Raw genomic sequence first — 17,476 nt, 5'->3', positions numbered from 1 at the left:
ATCATTATTCACTCCTTGGAAGGCACTAGGTCAACATCTGCATCAAGAGATTGTTTTCGTTTTGCACGATCTGTGGTGAATTAAAGTGATAGAAAGCTTATGTTAATTTGTAAAGGTCCTAAAAATTACCAATTCATAAAGCTATACTTGAAGAAAAACATAATATTCCTTTCATTGAGGTTAATCCTCCCGTAGTATATATATATCCATGTCAAGACTGATGACTCAAAGAAAAGATACAACAGCCTCATGCAACAACTATTCATTTTACTGTCAACCAAAGCTTTTCATTCACATTAATTGACAGTTTCCCTTCATAAACCCCAACTCTTCTCTTTCCTTTCCTAAACCTCAAAAACGCCCTGTTTTGTGCCAAAAGTTATAAGGGATTCCATAAGCCGCAGTATCCAACTCCGCTGCAGGATCTTTGTCTACAAGTAGTGGCATCAACTCCACACTCTTTGTTGCTCCAACACCTATGATTGATTTTCTCGTCAGGAACATGGCAAGCACTCTCTCTGTGTTGCTCAGGACGTCTAGAGTTGAGAGCTATGGATGGACATACTTGCAGTGACAATGCGCTAGCTCCACTTTCCCATGCCCCTCTCTGCAAATTTGCAAGTTCCTAGTTTAGCAGAAGCAGAGGAAGGACTAATGATGCATTAAGACTCGATTTGGTTCTTTTAATGCCTGCCCTTCTGTCTATCAACTAAAAAATAACATTACTATGCACATTTAATATGCAGTGTAACTAAACTAACTATGCATACAAGTCTTATTTCTTCAAAAATGAACAGAGCTGGAACAAGTGACAGACCTTTGAAAGCGTCCAGTTGCCTGAATAACTTTTTGGTAGTTTCTCATGCCAGGAGCTCACAACCTGAATAGGGTGGCCCTCGGTTGTAAATATATAATTCCTTTTGGCCACAAATGAATCATCGAAGAGGAGATATAAGTACTTGCACCTGCGAATGTGAGATACCAACCAATGTGATGTTCTGACATTGTATACATAAGAAAGAATAACGTGTAAGAAAGTGAACGTTAATATCACGTTTCAGCAAGAAAGAAACTGTGCTGATGATCTTCCAATTGCATGGTCGTCACATCTCTGACACTTGCAAATCCCCCTGGCACCTTTGTGTACAAATTAAGAGATTTTACCATTGCTTCCCCAACATCTAGGTACCACGGATCTGCAAAAAGAAGAAACAAATGATATCTATTGTCAATGGAGAGGTGCCTTGAATCTGGCACTTCACATAATAAACATTCAGGGTGAGAAAATTAAAAAGACAAACAAAAACCTTTTGTAGCTTGGTATAGGTAGAACGTGGATTCTGCTAATTCAGGACGTAGTGGATAGTACTTCATGGTCGGATGTATCATTTGATGATCCAGTAGATACCTGAACAAATATTTTTTCAGCGTCCTTTAGTCCAAATAGCCAACTTGAAAATGACAGAGAACTCAAAATCCAAGTAGGACGCCAACAAAGAAAAGAAAACTGAATACATACCTCTCAGGTAATACACCAAACTTCTCCCATACATAGAAAAACTCGCGGTGCGTTGAATTTGCAGCTGCGATATCTCCTGCGAGAACCTACTAGCAAGAACTTAAGCATGAGAATCAGAAGATCCCCTTTTCAACTGTTCTTTCTGTGACATTTAAAGAATCCATTCATTCATTATACCTGTAGACCGGGCCAAAACGCCTGAAGACTTGTGAGCTGCCAATAAGTAGGTTTCCCACTCCACATATTAGCTTCATGGTACCTAAATTAGGTAAATAAACTCATTACTACATCTAGCAATTTTCAGTTTGATCATAATAGAAGTCTTAGTGTCATAATAGAGAGTGTGGAAGTACATTTTTCCAGGCTAGTATATTATTACCAAGGCCCATGTCTGAAATACTTCTGAGATGCCAGATAAGCAGAACTAAACATTTGCCAGTAGTCTTCTTTTCCAAAAAGAATATAAGCCTTCAAGAGGTATTCATAGAAAGAGTCAACCCCTTTAGAAGACCAGAAATGAAATTACACATCAGAGATTGAATAACCACATTAACCTAAGGCACAAATTCATTCCGCACATAAAAGTAAAATGATTTGCAGCCATCTCTTAGGGAAAAAGACAAAGAAATGCCACTAGATTCCCTCTGAAAATGAACAACATACCAGCTCCAATGCTGGAGGAGTACTCCAGCCATTCCCCAGTTACCACATCCAGAGTCGTCCCAAGCAGATCTAATGAACTTCGCATCCTCCATAGCTGACGAAGCGCACGTAATGCAGCTGATTCAAACCTAGGGTCACCAGTGAGCCGTGACAGTGCTCCCATTTCAAGAATGAGAGAACCTGACGTGTAAAATGTATATTAATAAATCTATGAACATCGGAAAAACTAGTTTCATCAAAGAAAAATATATGTGTTTAAGAATGTAAAAGAAACAAGGGAAAACAATATACATACCACATCCTGAAGTGCTTGTTTCAGTTGTCTCATTCTCCATTACTCCATTCTGCCAAAAGATATTATTTGGGGTCAGACTTTCATTTTCCAAGAAAACTAGAAACGAAAGCTCGTTTCAGTACCTTCAAATTAATCCATGCATATGGTAATCCTGTTGGTGTTTCAAACGCTGGTAAAAAGCGTTTTCCAAGGTCTTCAGCTAATTGAAGAAGCTGATTGTTGTAGGACCCCTGAATCAACCTATTAGTTGGATCAATTGCAAGAAGATGAGCTGAGATAAGTCCTCCAAGAACTCTTATATTGCACTGCAGATCAAAAGCAAAAAAGAGCACCAGTTAGAATCATCAAGTGCGAGTAATGGAACTTGGGGACACATCAAGATTCTTGACACAAACCTCAACAGAATTTGACCATCAACTGAACTAGACTTCTACCAAAGCACAAATATATAAATAAAGCTTCGTATGAAGTGACTGGGTTATTTACCTCAAAAAGGTTGACCCGTGCATCAATATCGAATATTAGATTATCTGAGAGCCAGTGAACCCCCTTTTCAAACTCTGAACTGTTTCCCAATATAGCAAGGCTGGGACAAAGGAGAATCATGTCAAACTGGTGTTAAAAATGCTTTTTTTTTTTTTTTTTAAAAATGGAATGCATTCAGATTTGTATAGCATACCTGGATAAGGATTCAACAAGTGTTACAGCTGATCCATTATAATCTGTTGGCAGGTGTTCAAGCTGGAAATCAGAAATATTGGAGTCAAGCTTCTGCTTCAAAATCGTTTAATGAAGCTGAATGAGCTAGTAATGTAAGTTTACCTTGAGATTTCCCAGCTCACTGAGGGAGTCTGTGAAACTTTTTGTAAGAGGCTTTAGCTCATCATGCTGTCCGAAATCAGTACGCAATGAAACTCAAAGACAGCAGCAGGAGGAATTCATCAACTTATAACAATTAAGTTGAAGTAGTGCACTAACCGGAAACGCGTAAGCCATGTAGTTGTCATACGCATGGTAGAACCTGTAAAACGAGAAATGAATAAATCATCAGTAATACACTATTTGCTTGCTCTTTGTTTTCAGAAACCATGGTTTGTTTCTTACACTTGAAAGTTAGAAAGAAACCAAATGCAGACTAGTGCGCACCTCAGGACAAATTGTCAAATTTATATAAAAAAATTCACATTTAAAGTTCCACCTAACCCTCTCAAACACAGTATAGCTAATTAATTCCTAACGAAGCTGAACAAAGAATTAATGAAGAGATTGAAATGAAAGACGCTGCTTACATCTGGCGTACTTTCTCTCGCATAAGTTTCTTCTTGACCTCGAGATGCTGCTGAGAGGAGGTGTCGACGACGACGAGGAAGAAAGCGAGAGAAACAAGCAAGCAGAGGAAGAGACGCTTCTTTGGATGGAGGAGAGTACAAGACATCATGATCGATGATGAAGCTGTGTATCTCATATAATAAAGAAAGAAACCAATCAAATGAAAAAAATAGAGGAATCAAGGAAGGATGATTTTTGACGCATTCATCATCTCTCTCCTCCTCCTCCGCCACACTCCGCCGCGTCCGATCTCTCGATTCAAGAGCAATCGTCTGTTCTTGGGGATCTGTTCCCTACTTAAATTTACGGTTTTACCCTTCTTCGAGCAGGCAACAAACAAAAATCTCCAATTAAAATACAAATTTAAAAATCTGATTGTGTGAGACAAATTTACCCAAAGAGCCCCTCAAATACAAAAATCATCTTCCCCTACCCAACACAGAGACAAGGGTCTTTTTGAGGTATCGTCGAACCAGTCAAAAACCCCTTCTCAGATCGGTCCGGTCCGTTCGTCCTTTCTAATGGCGACAACTCATCATCATTCATGCCTTCTCGGTCGAAGAATCTCCGTTCCTCGATTTCATCTCCTCTTCAGCCCTAAAAATCCGGACAAACGCTCTAATTTCTCCGTATCTATCGGCCTACGACACTTCTTCGGCGCTTCTTCTATATCAACCTGTAACCCTAAAACACCGTCTCGGAGCTGTTTACGAAATTGCGCCGCCGCTGATGACGGAGATACCACGAGTTCGTCTGAGGATAAGTGGGGTTGGGATCGTTGGAACCGTCACTTCTCCGAGATTGAAGAAGTCGAGGCCGTTGTTTCTCTTCTCAAGGTTCTATCCATCTAAGCTCTCCCGCTTTTTTCACTCTGGTTTTGTTTTTTTTTTACTCTGGTTGGTGGTTATAGTTTTCTAATATTGGAGTCTTCTAGCTTATGTAACAGTCTCAACTTGAAGAGGCCGTTAAAAAAGAAGACTTTGAAGAAGCAGTTAAGTTGAAACAAGCCATTGCTGAAGCTACTGTTGATGATGCTGTGGCTGAGATTATGCGCCAGTTACAGGTTAAAGACTCTCTGTGTTTTTTTCTTTTTCTGTTTTTGGTAACATACAAAAACTCGTAATGTCATCTTCTTACTTAGATGTATATATGATTTAAACTTCCTTGCAGACTGCAATAAGCGAAGAGCGTTACCAGGATGCTTCCAGGTTATGCAATGAGACAGGATGTGGACTGGTAATTGTGTTTTACCGTCTTTATATTTTTTTGTTCTGTCTTGCTTAGCTTGTAAGATAGTAGTCCTAACTCACATCTACACCCCCAAATTATACATAAAGTAACAAAATCCAAGATTTCACAAGATACCTTGGACGTCTTAATGCGATGTATTAAGTGTTTATATACTTGTATGATATAGTCTTAGATGACACCTACTCACCTGTATCAAGGAAAAAGACGAAAACTACAAGAGTTCTTAAGCTAGTTAGTGATACAAAAAATGTTTCGTGTTTTGTTCACTATTAAGGTTAGTTGAAGGAATATATGTTTTGCTGACATAAGTGAAGGAACACTGATGGTTTCTCTGGTCAACCTGCCAAGATCATATAATTGCCCAAATCTCTAGTCAAGAATCTATGCTTTTAAAGGGACTGTGGATTGGAATTTTAAAGCATTATCATGTTTCTGGTCTTCTACGTAGGTGGGCTGGTGGGTTAGTCATCCTCGAGATTATGCGGAACTATTTGGCAGAATTGTACACATAACTCCCGGTGTTGGTAGGTTTATTGCCAAGAGTTACAGTCCAAGGTGAGACCAGATTATGCTGAGGATTTTAGTCTTTTATTTTAATTGTTGGTGGAAATTGAATCTCATAACTGCTTCATACAGACAGCTTGTGGCTGGCGCAGCTGGAACACCTCTGTTTGAGATTTTCGTTGTTAAAGACAACGATGGAGGATATGTTATGCAGGTAATTTAAGCAAATCACATTCGTAGAAGTAATTAGCAGTTCTGGTGACATTATATCCTTGTACTTTTGAGTCTTGTATTATTGTATAAGATTAGTTGCTCGTCCAGTCACTCTTCTTGTCTTTTTCTTCTTCTTTAAAAGCGCTGATTAACCACTTTGAACGGATGGTACTTGAATCTAATAACTGCCTTTTCAGGTAGTGTATTTGACGAAATGCCTTACCACTTCCGCGAACTCCTATTTAAGCGGACCGCAATCATCGAATGCCTCAATTGATGATCCATCCATTGGAGATTTGCGAGGAAGTGAAGTGAAGGTGGATAAAAAAGAAGATAAGCTACTGAATGCTGGGGAACCAACTGAAGAAGGAATTAAACATGTGCTGAAATTTCTAAAAGATAAAATCCCAGGGCTAAAGCTGAAAGTAATGGATGGTATTAAAATCACTGAGGAAGAGATTGTAGGTAGTGATGATGCTACTGAAGAGCTGGTTGGAGAAGGCATTGAGGAAACAAATTCTTCTGATGAAGAAGAGGAAGAAGAAGGAGAAAATGACAGAATTGAGGAAATTTCATCCATGGATAGTGCAGATTATGAAAAGCATTTAAACACTAAGCTTGTCATCGGAGGGGTTCTACACAACATAGAGGATTCCTCTATAGATGATGATACTGATCGTGTTTCAGCAGATATAATGGATGCTAAAAGAGATTCCTTTATCTTGCATGTTCCTAGGGAAAAGGTGTTTGATTATAGTATGGACAGAATGCAATACAGAGCGCCCAAGGAACAAGTAACAGCTATTTCACCTCAAGGAATTTCAGATCTGATGCCACCAGAGGTTGCCAAGACGTTCTGGGGTTCAGAGAAAGCTTCTTTGAAGGTATATTGCTTGAATTCATACCATTTTTATAATGCTGAACTCTAGAATCAGATCAAGGAGTTTGTTATTATTTAAAACCTCTTTATGTTGTCGTGTTAATGTTTTTAAATTTAAAGAATGTTAGCTTATTGTTCTAGGTATCGAGTACTCTGGATGAGATGGTCAGGATTGGTTTCGAAAATGCACAAGAAGGAATTTGTTTCTCTGACTATACATCATATAATAGAATCATAACTCCTGAAAGCAACCTAGACCCTTTTGACGGTAAGCATATTGTGCATTAGTCTTATATTCTTTCTTTTGATTTGGGCTATTTGTACAACGTAACATGGAATATGTTCTGAATTGAAGTGCAGGCCTATATGTGGGTGCATTCGGGCCTTATGGCACGGAGATAGTGCAACTTAAGCGTAAGTATGGTCGGTGGGAAAATGCAGAGGGAAGCAACGCATCAGATATAGAGTTCTTTGAATATGTTGAGGCTGTAAAGTTGACAGGAGATCCAAATGTGCCGGCTGGACAGGTTATATAATTTTGAACAATGTTTTTTTTAATCTTTGTTTAGAAATCGTGACATTTTTATTTGAGATGAAAAATCTAAGATAGGTTCACAAATTCTTGGCAGGTGACATTTCGTGCAAGGATTGGGAATGGGAGTCGCATGACGGATCATGGATTGTTTCCAGAAGAACTGGGAGTGGTAATAATACTTTCCTCATCTCCTGAGCTTCAGTTACAGAACCCAAAACAAAAGCATGCGCAGCCATGTAAATCAATAAAAGAGTCAAAAATCAAATGCTTAAGCTAAACACTTAACCTGAAAAAGAGTCAAAAACGATATAATCTCCTAATGACACAATAGCTTAGACAGACATCTCATGGGTTCCAACCACATTGACATTTGAATCAAAAGCTTTTATTAAGAAGATGTTTACATATATGCAGCTTGCGAGTTACGGAGGACAAGGAAGAGTCGCCGACGTTGGGTTTGAAAACCCAAAATGGGTCGCGGGAAAGCTATTAAAACTCAACGGAAAGGTAATACATAGACCACACAAAAGAGACAACCGTCATTTATTAGTGTTTCGGGTTTTAAATGGATGTGGTTTTCTGAACAGGGAATGGGACCATATGTGAAAGGCGCGGATCTTGGATTCCTATATATTGGCCCTGACCCTGAGAAGAGTTTCTTGGTCCTTTTCAACCGTCTGAGACTGCCTGAGTGACCAAATCGTTAGTGATCAAAACGCCGTCTTACATTGTAACTAGAATCTCCTTTTGTTTGTTCCTTGCACTTTTGAAACCAAGATTACCTCGAGAGAGTGTTTAGAGTAGCAAGAACTTTTGTTTTAGTTTTTGGTTTAATGATATAACTAACCAAGTTTAAACCAAATAGACTCTGGATAGTTTCATTACGGCTTTAGTTGGGTAGGTCTTTCAATGTTTCTTTTATCCGGTTTGGTGCACATCAGTTTGTTTTTGTGTTCCATTAAGACTTGTATGATCAAATATAATGAACATCCCTACTACAAGGTATCACATATAATTGAAAACAGGGGTCAACTATACCAAACTATCATCGTCATTGGCTAACGATCCTAACAACAATAAAAACGTATTATACGTTTGGCTAGACGAAAATATAGGATAGTGCAAAGTGACATATAGAAATCAGTTTCTCCAAAATTAGGTGAATCGGAAAAGTAAATGCAGTTTTGTGTGTGTGTCCCGTGAGACAGCGCAATGGCGGCATTACATTGGAGAAAAAAAGAATAAACTTTATTTATTTATTTCTCTCTCTTCCCGCTCCTCCTCTCCTCCTCCTCCCTCTTTTTTGACATTCCACCGAGAAAAAGGAGAAAAAAAAAAAAGGTTGAAATTTCAATTCTCTTTCACCCTTCCGACCCATTTCTTCTGGTCTTGTCATTTCTACAATTAGACTTCTCTCCAGATTTCTTATTCGTTCTTTGTCTCCATCCGAGGATTACGATTCCGACACAATTTCAAACAAGGTTAGATAACTTGTCTCTATGTTTCTCCTTTTGTCCCTTTTCGATTTCTTTTCCGCTGTATAATTCATCAATCTCTGAAAAACCAAAGTTTTGCCTTTGTCTTATAAAATGGCTAATGTATCGTAATGAAAAGAGTCTGTTTAAAAGATTTATATGTGCGACGATTTGCGTATTTGGATAAATGATATTAAGTGCCTTCAATGCGTTCTTTTTGTATGTTTCAATTTGTGGGCTTGCTAAAGGATTTGCCTTTATTTCTTTTTCTTTTCGTTTTTGATGAGTTCTTCAAGCTCCATTGATGATGATATTTGGGTTACGGTTGTAGTTGCAGAGAACGCTGTTTTAATTTGGAGGAATTATATAATGGAAGGAGGAAGAGGGTCTGTTGACGAATCTCATGTCGATCGAATGTTCGACACAACGATAGAGGAGCTTTGTAAGAATCTCTGCGAATTGCAGAGTTCTAATCAGTCTCCGTCGAGGCAGAGCTTTGGATCTTACGGTGATGAGTCAAAGATTGATTCTGATCTACAGCATCTTGCTTTGGGAGAGATGCGAGGTATTGATATTTTGGAAGATGAAGAAGGAGATGAGGAGGACGAAGTGGCAAAGCCAGAAGAGTTTGATATCAAGTCAAACTCTTCAAAGTTGGGTTTGGATGTCATTCCCAAGGATATGGAGAAACGAGTTGGTAAGAAGGATGTGAATAGATCGAACGTGGGAGTTGGTGGTGGCACGAGGAAGAAGAAAGTCGGAACTACCACCACCACCACCAAGTTGCAAAATGGAAATGAAGAGCCTTCATCTGAAAACGTAGAGCTGGCACGGTTTTTACTGAACCAAGCGAGAAACTTGGTTAGTTCTGGTGATAGTACCCACAAAGGTCTCGAGTTAACTCATAGAGCAGCTAAGTTGTTTGAGGCTTCTGCAGAGAATGGGAAACCGTGTTTAGAATGGATCATGTGTTTGCATGTTACAGCAGCTATCCATTGTAAGTTAAAGGAGTACAATGAGGCAATTCCGGTTCTGCAGCGCTCAGTTGAGATTCCAGTTGTCGAAGAAGGTGAAGAGCATGCCCTTGCCAAATTTTCTGGTCTGATGCAGTTAGGCGACACTTATGCTATGGTGGGGGAGATAGAGAACTCGATATCTTGTTATACCGAGGGACTGAACATCCAGAAGAAGGTTTTGGGAGAAAATGACCCAAGAGTTGGTGAAACATGCAGATACCTATCTGAGGCTCTTGTACAAGCATTAAGGTTTGATGAGGCTCAGCAGGTGTGTGAAACGGCTCTTTCTATACATAAAGAAACAGGTTTACCAGGTTCAATCGCAGAGGCGGCAGATAGAAGACTCATGGGTCTTATATGTGAGACTAAGGGAGATCATGAGAACGCCCTCGAGCATTTGGTATTAGCCAGTATGGCTATGGCAGCAAATGGACAAGAGTCTGAGGTTGCTTTTGTTGATACTAGCATTGGTGACTCGTACTTGTCTTTGTCTCGGTTTGATGAAGCAATTTGTGCTTACCAGAAATCTCTGACAGCATTGAAGACAGCAAAGGGAGAGAACCATCCAGCTGTCGGTTCAGTTTATATTCGTTTAGCTGATCTCTACAATCGAACAGGAAAAGTGCGAGAAGCAAAATCTTATTGTGAAAATGCTCTCCGGATATACGAGTCCCAGAACCTAGACATATCTCCTGAAGAGATTGCAAGTGGTCTTACAGATATCTCCGTGATTTGTGAGTCTATGAACGAGGTGGAACAAGCTATTAGCTTGCTTCAAAAGGCGCTCAAGATATACTCTGATTCTCCTGGCCAGAAAATCATGATTGCAGGGATTGAAGCTCAAATGGGAGTGTTGTACTATATGATGGGGAAGTACATGGAGTCGTACAACACATTTAAGAGCGCTGTCTCAAAACTACGGGCAACTGGAAAGAAACAATCGACGTTCTTTGGGATTGCACTTAACCAAATGGGTTTAGCATGCATTCAGCTCGACGCAATAGAAGAGGCTGTTGAGTTGTTTGAGGAAGCCAAGTGTATTTTAGAACAAGAGTGTGGTCCTTATCACCCTGAAACACTTGGATTGTACAGCAACCTTGCAGGAGCTTATGATGCAGTTGGCAGGTATGTACTTGTGTTGATTTCTCTCTCTCTCTTTTTTTTTTTTGCACGTCCTCCTATTGACCTCAAACAAGTTTGTGGTTCGGTTGTGATTATAGGTTGGATGATGCGATTGCCCTGCTAGGACACGTGGTTGGGGTTCGGGAGGAAAAGCTCGGGACAGCGAATCCTGTAACGGAAGACGAGAAGAAGAGGCTGGTCCAACTCTTGAAAGAAGCTGGTAACGTTACAGGAAGGAAAGCTAAATCCCTCAAGACTCTAATTGATTCCGATCTCACTTCCTCGGCTCTTCGTTAACGATATGTTACGTTTTCTTACTATTTGTAGAAATGTGAATACATTATTTTTGTTTTTGTGATTATGTTTGTGAAAGTGTTTTCCTTTCATTTGTCTTAATCCGGTGTAACTTGAATTAACAGGCTCACATATTTGTTTTAATTTATTGAATGAGAAGATCATTACCACTTTTAGACAACTTTAAAACTCATGTTTATCACACTTTCACAGCTCATGTTAATGATGTCAACAGAAGGCATTTTGTCTCAAACTAGTTGATGATAAATTGAATGACTTGTAATTTAATTTTTTCGTAACAACATGTACACATTAGGTCCGTATACAAATTTCTGCATAAGTAAAAATCCTAACGAAGCCTATTTTTAAACTGAAACAACGATTGAAGACATCTTGGATTTACCAGCCTTTGATCTCGATCGAGTAATAGAGATAAACCTTAGATAGTCCAAGCGCACTCACACCTGCAGCTAGAAGCATTGATTCCACGGAATATGAGTGGAAATGACATAGTTGGATCTCTTAACTAGCCCTAAGGAAATGTATGAACGCGCATGAGACACGCAATTCATTACAATGCAGTAACTACACACACTGATCATTAAGTAGAAAACTGATTCTTACGAGTCAAATTAACATCTTTCCAAGCACATGGACGTGAATCTCTCTCTATCAATCGCTCGGTACTTATGCAAAAAAAACTGTTAGTGAGCTCTTTTTCCGGTGAAGAAGGAAAGAAGAGGAACTTGGTGGGTTTGATTTGAAGCTGTTTTTTTTGGCTCTCAAATCGGAAAAACGACTTTTTTTCATACCCCGGCCAACTCAGTAGGTATGTTCGATTCACACCTTAACTATACGTATGTGCAAATTCATACCTCAAGTATTGAAAGAAAAATACAAACTCACTTCACAATCTCGTGCAAAAGCAAAAAAACATGCGTATTTCAAAACGCATGATTGACTTGAACCTGCAACAAGAAGAAAACTTAACAGAAGAAGAAGAAGAAGCAACAGATGAGATGAGGCAAGCTCGTGGTTGAAGGAAGAAGAAGTCGTCAACGACAAAGTCAAAGGAAGAAGATGTGACTTCTTCGTGAGAGACTAATGGGCTTGAGTCAAGCCCAACAAGAGTTGCTTTGTGTCTTCTTATAAATTTAATAGGCTGCGAATCTGGTTAAGGCCCAAACTAAAGAAAAGGTGTTTTGTTAGTCTAAAGCTTAGCTAAAGGACTAAAGTAGACTTGCTAAGTTAAAAGTAGCCAAAGAGTGTTGTGTTTGTTAATGTTCAGACTACTTGTCTAATGTTCAGTGTTCTTGTTATAGTCCCAATGTGTAGGGTGGCTACTTGTCTTGTGTGTAAGAGAATCTATATGTAGAAGTATGGACCTAAGTATGTGTGTTGTCTTGTCAGAAAGAAACTAATCAATGAAAGTCACAATACGTAAAAAACGTTTCTTGCTCTTTCTCTCTAATCAACGAATTCTTTTTTTTTTTTTTTTTTGTGTTTTTATTCTACTTATTTTGTGATAAATAAAATTTTAGGTTAATGTGTAACCAATAAAAATAAGAATGTGTATAACTAAAGACGTGTTAGCTCAGTTACTCAGATTCTAAAAGATTGTAGCAAAATGTATTATTTGCTTCCTCCATTAACTGTTTGATTGCAAACTCTTTATGATATGGTTATGCATGGTCTTGTGGGTAACCAGTTAATTCTCTCTTGAATTATGGATACGTTAATTTTGTGTAAGAGAGAAAGTGTGTGGTTTGTCTCTTTTTGGTTGTGTTAAATCTGTTGCTAATCCTTTCTTATATTGATTGATTAATTGATGATGCATGGATTATAATATATATATATATATATATATATATATATATATAAAAATCATGAAACTTGCTAGGTCATTACTACAGGCGCTTGCGGTGAAATATTCTTTACCTCTTTAATCAATGTAACTAGTTGTGCAATTTCGTCCAAGATAATATATTGCTATTTGATTGGTTTTCTTAGTCTCATTATTCTTCATCTTCTTTATAAGACTCAAAAAGAAATTTAAAATGTGTCTGGAAATTCAAACTGACAAATTACCTTTAAAAAAAAAACGTACATGCATACACTTACGTTCCTACCTCGACCTCACCGAACACTTGGACATCTTTGACAAGACAACACCGAATCAGCAACCAGAGCTCAAAACTCTCTGTTTAGCGCGGATGGCGAAGAGGAAGAAGATGATCATGTCAGGACCGAGTTTAAGACTTGACTCGCACGTCATTCAAGCTATCCAAACATTGTTTGATAAATTCACTATTGTTAATTACTACTTTCTTGCATTTTCCTTGTTTTTTTTTTCATAACTACAAAAAGCTTCTCTTTTTATTTTTTATTTTTTATTTTTTATTCTACTTATTTTCTGAATTTACTTTAGTATATGCAATATTGAATTTAATCATTAAAAACAAAATTGTATCTTTAGAATGCATGGGTTGTATCATACAACTTGTATGTCCCCCTTGACCATATATATTAGTAATTGATTTGTTATGAATGTTCATGGAACACACAGTTAGTAGGAAAATATCATTGCAAAAATGAAACAGCTAATACTTTGCCACCAAATTGCGGTTATGAGTGTAGAGCGGATTGATGACACATCGATAAAATGACTTCTAATCTTTTGTCATCCAAATATGTACCTAACATATTAAGCGTTACCCAAATTTATATTTGTGTTTCAAATTATTCATCATTTTATAATAATGTTTTGTTAAAAAAATACACCACGTGGACCCAAATAATTTTTCAACATCCAACCTTCTACGAGAATTAGATGTCCTCAAAGGATATGACTAACAAATGAATTATCAATGTCACGAGCTGGTGGAACATCGCAGAAGTGGACACCGACCACTTCAAAGTCTTCAATAATCTAGATCGACGGTAGCACTAAAATAATGCGTATATATGATGGTATCTGATATATGATAGTGGCGTATCACGACAATTAATCCACTATGCACATGCCACCTCCTACCATGGTAGACCAACAAATGGCCCAAACATCCTGGTTATCGAAAACATGGTTCCGATTAGCTATATTGTTATTTTAGACACTTGTTAACTAATTAGTAGTATGTTATTCTGTTGTAACATGTAATCTTTTAGTACAATTATAAAGATGTAGTGACTATATGTAAAACAATCAAAATGCGGTACTTGTTGTTTACGGCTTTGTATTTGCCTTTTAATCACTGGTACAGTATAAACCGGTTCCAATCTCTATTTTATTCTAGTTCTACTTCATTGTGTAAACCAAGTTAGGATGTGTATATAAGGCATACTATGTACATTTTATCAGATTAATGAGAATGAGATTAATTAGTTCATTTAGTAAAATGGTATCAGAGCAAAATCACGATCGTAACTAATTTTCTCATCTCGATTCCCAGAAAAAAAATTTCTCGGAAAAATTCTCATTCACTTCTTCCACAAAATCGTTTCAGATTCTGTTCTTTCAAGATTCGATCATCAATCTCTTCTTCGTTTGATCTGATTTCTCACAGTCAACAATGGGGAAACGAAATTGCAAGTCGAAGTACAGATCTATCTCACCAGATCCACCACAAACCACATCGCCGAGATCTCGCGAGCTACCATATGATTCCGTTCAAGCTCATCGCGACTCTGATGTTCAGGAAATCAATCAAACTCGAGCGATGTTTCCCAAAGGTTCTCCACATCACTTGAGGTATCAGATTCACCAGATAATGTTCATAGTCCTTATCATCTTCATAGCACAGATCATCCAGGATTAGTTTTGACTGCTAGTCTGTTAGATGGAACTAATTTTGGAACCTAGGTGGTTGATATGACTACTAATATAGAGGCTAAGAACAAACTTGGTTTTCTGGACGGCTCTATTGTGCAACCTGATGAAAATGATCCGCACTGCAAGATCTGGTCTAGGTGCAACAGCATGGTCAAATCCTGGTTGTTGAATAGTGTTACTCCAGAGATCTACACAAGTATCCTCTACATCAAGAAGTCATCGGATATTTGGAAGGATCTCCACACACGATTTCACAAATCCAATTTGCCAAGACTTTACAAGATTCGCCAGCGAATTCACTCTCTACATCAGCGCAATATGACTCTATCCTCTTATCACACACACTCAGTCTTTATGGGCAGAATTAAGCAGTCTTCAAGCTACAACTCACTCTGTTGAAGCTTTAATCACAAAAAGAGAAACCAATCTTGTCATAGACTTCCTTATAGGACTCAATGATAACTATGATACGGTTAGGAGTCAGATTCTGATGAAGAAAACTCTGCCTACTATGTCTGAGGTTTACAATCTACTTGATCAAGAGGACAGTCAGAAATTAGCTCGTCTACCTTCTCACTCTAGTGTTGATCTTACTGCTTTTCAAGTATCCAACACTCAAGTTGAAACAAATGCAGTTACTTCAGGACAAGGACAACCATATGGTGGTGATACAGCTTATCAGAGGAAAGACAAGCCAATTTGCACATTCTGTGGAAGAGCTGGACACATTGCTGAGCGATGCTACAAAAGAGTTGGTTATCCGGCTCACTTTAAGTCGAAACATAGAGGATCTTCGTCTACTCCGGCTTTGGCTAATGTAGCAGTTGGTGAAAGTACAGAAACTCTCAGCACTGGGTCTGATGATCTTACTCCAACACAGATTCAACAACTCATGTCATACCTTAGCACCAAGCTTCAGTCTCCAAGCACCATCACCAAACCTGAAATTCACTCTGTCTCGGTTTCCAAACCTTCTTCTTCAACAGTTTGCCCCATTTCCGGTAAGTTTTACCCCTCTATCCTATGTTCTTTTTCCGGAAATGTTAGGCCTTATGTCTGTTCTGTTAATAGCAATGCCAATGCCATCGCTATTAACATTTGGGTTATGGACTCCGGAGCTTCGCATCACATTTGTCATGATAAAAATTCTTTTTTCAATCTTACTATCCTCACAAACACTACTGTTTCCTTACCTAATGGCGGCCTTGTGAGCATTGTCGGTTTAGGATTAGTTACATTAGGTAGTAACTTAACTTTAGACCATGTTCTTTTCATTCCTCAATTCAAGTTCAACCTTCTTAGTGTCAGCTCTCTTGCTAAACAATTAGGATATGGGGTTTGGTTTGATGACTATTCTTGTGAAATTCAGGATCATACTCGTGGCCTAATGATTAGGAAGGGTAGAGAAGTGGCAAACCTCTATTTTCTGGACATTGATTCTCTTTCTTTGTTAGGTATCCCTCTAAATAATATTCCTGTTTTTGCTAATGTTGTCTCTAGTCCTGAGTTGTGGCATAAAAGGCTAGGACATCTCTCTATGTCTAAGTTGTTACCTATGCAAAACATTTTAGATTTTCCTAAACAGAAGAATAATTCAGATTCTCATTATAAAATCTGTCATCTTTCAAAACAAAAACATATTCCTTTTGTTTCTCATAATAACATCAGTGATAAACCTTTTGATCTCGTTCACATAGACACATGGGGGCCTTTCTCAGTTCCTACTCATGATGGTTTTAAATATTTTCTCACTATTGTTGATGATTGCTCTAGAGCAACTTGGGTTTATCTTCTTAAACAGAAATCTGATGTTTTACAAATTTTTCCAACCTTTGTTACAATGATAGAAACTCAATATGAAACCAATCTTAAGGGGGTTAGATCCGACAATGCTCCAGAACTTAATTTCAAAGATCTTTTCCAATCTAAAGGCATCCAATCTTTCCATTCTTGTCCTGAAACTTCACAACAAAATTCTGTTGTGGAAAGAAAACATCAACATATCCTCAATGTAGCTAGAGCTTTGTTATTCCAATCTCACATTCCTATTTCTTATTGGGGTGATTGCATTCTCACTGAAGTTCACCTAATTAATCGTTTACCAGCTCCTATTCTCGATAATCAAAGTCCTTTTGAGGTTCTCACAAAGAAACAACCAGATTACACTCAACTTAAAATCTTTGGTTGTCTTTGTTATGCTTCTACCTCTCCCAAGAACATACATAAATTTAATTCTAGAACTAAGGCTTTTGTTTTTCTTGGATATCCTTCTGAATACAAAGAATACAAGCTGCTTGATCTTGAGAGTAACAATATCTTTATCTCAAGACATGTGGTGTTCCACGAAGAGCTCTTTCCTTTCGTAAAATCAGATCTCTCTCCAGCTAATGTAGACTTTTTTCCTGATGTGATTCAAAAATCTCCTGTGTCATCTGACTTATCTGGTGAAGATACTTCTCTATCTTCCCCTTCTGTAGAGGTTCAGCCTTCTGCTAACCCTATAATTGATGTTCTTGAGTCTTCTACTCAAACATCTCACAGGAGAACAAAA

The 17,476-nt window shown here is 38.1% G+C and overlaps 3 protein-coding genes across 6 annotated transcripts; 2 read left to right on the top strand and 1 right to left on the bottom strand.

Annotated features, from left to right (window-relative positions):
* Window positions 1-147: 147 nt before the first annotated feature.
* LOC104757082 (alpha-mannosidase I MNS5) lies at window positions 148-4,639 on the bottom strand. 3 transcript variants are annotated; one of them, XR_015595485.1, is made up of 15 exons: window positions 3,767-3,942; window positions 3,456-3,498; window positions 3,300-3,365; window positions 3,157-3,218; window positions 2,964-3,063; window positions 2,600-2,782; window positions 2,478-2,526; window positions 2,183-2,362; window positions 1,899-1,987; window positions 1,697-1,778; window positions 1,520-1,605; window positions 1,308-1,408; window positions 1,055-1,196; window positions 818-965; window positions 148-607 (listed from the first exon to the last, which is right to left on the bottom strand). XR_015595485.1 is itself a non-coding variant. In XM_087508871.1 (15 exons), exons 1-15 carry the CDS (start codon window positions 3,940-3,942, stop codon window positions 380-382), a joined length of 1,767 nt encoding a protein of 588 aa, XP_087364997.1. In that variant the 5' UTR covers window positions 3,943-4,639; the 3' UTR covers window positions 148-379. The 3 variants fall into 3 exon arrangements, 1 of the variants encoding a protein (XP_087364997.1); XM_087508871.1 differs by having other exon boundaries at window positions 1,899-2,019; window positions 3,767-4,639; XR_015595484.1 differs by lacking the exons at window positions 148-607; window positions 818-965; window positions 1,055-1,196; window positions 1,308-1,408 and having other exon boundaries at window positions 1,548-1,605; window positions 1,873-2,019.
* On the top strand, window positions 4,205-8,051 carry LOC104741365 (protein EXECUTER 2, chloroplastic). The gene is made up of 11 exons (XM_010462213.3): window positions 4,205-4,642; window positions 4,753-4,869; window positions 4,977-5,042; window positions 5,506-5,612; window positions 5,694-5,775; window positions 5,972-6,658; window positions 6,796-6,922; window positions 7,015-7,181; window positions 7,284-7,358; window positions 7,604-7,696; window positions 7,777-8,051. The coding sequence occupies exons 1-11, from the start codon at window positions 4,328-4,330 to the stop codon at window positions 7,882-7,884; spliced, it is 1,944 nt and encodes a 647-aa protein (XP_010460515.2). The 5' UTR covers window positions 4,205-4,327; the 3' UTR covers window positions 7,885-8,051.
* Window positions 8,052-8,170: 119 nt separating this feature from the next.
* On the top strand, window positions 8,171-11,277 carry LOC104776804 (protein KINESIN LIGHT CHAIN-RELATED 3-like). 2 transcript variants are annotated; one of them, XM_087508869.1, is made up of 3 exons: window positions 8,171-8,670; window positions 8,996-10,805; window positions 10,901-11,277. In XM_087508869.1, exons 2-3 carry the CDS (start codon window positions 9,034-9,036, stop codon window positions 11,097-11,099), a joined length of 1,971 nt encoding a protein of 656 aa, XP_087364995.1. In that variant the 5' UTR covers window positions 8,171-8,670; window positions 8,996-9,033; the 3' UTR covers window positions 11,100-11,277. The 2 variants fall into 2 exon arrangements, with proteins under 2 accessions (XP_087364995.1, XP_087364996.1); XM_087508870.1 differs by having other exon boundaries at window positions 8,380-8,670; window positions 9,002-10,805.
* The last annotated feature ends 6,199 nt before the right edge of the window (window positions 11,278-17,476 follow it).

This window comes from Camelina sativa, chromosome 3, assembly GCF_030686135.1.
Source record: "Camelina sativa cultivar CO46 ecotype springtype chromosome 3, ASM3068613v1".
In the NCBI taxonomy this organism is placed as follows: domain Eukaryota; kingdom Viridiplantae; phylum Streptophyta; class Magnoliopsida; order Brassicales; family Brassicaceae; genus Camelina; species Camelina sativa.
The sequence above is the reverse complement of the archived record's forward strand: the minus strand, read 5'-3'. Positions and strand labels throughout refer to the sequence as shown.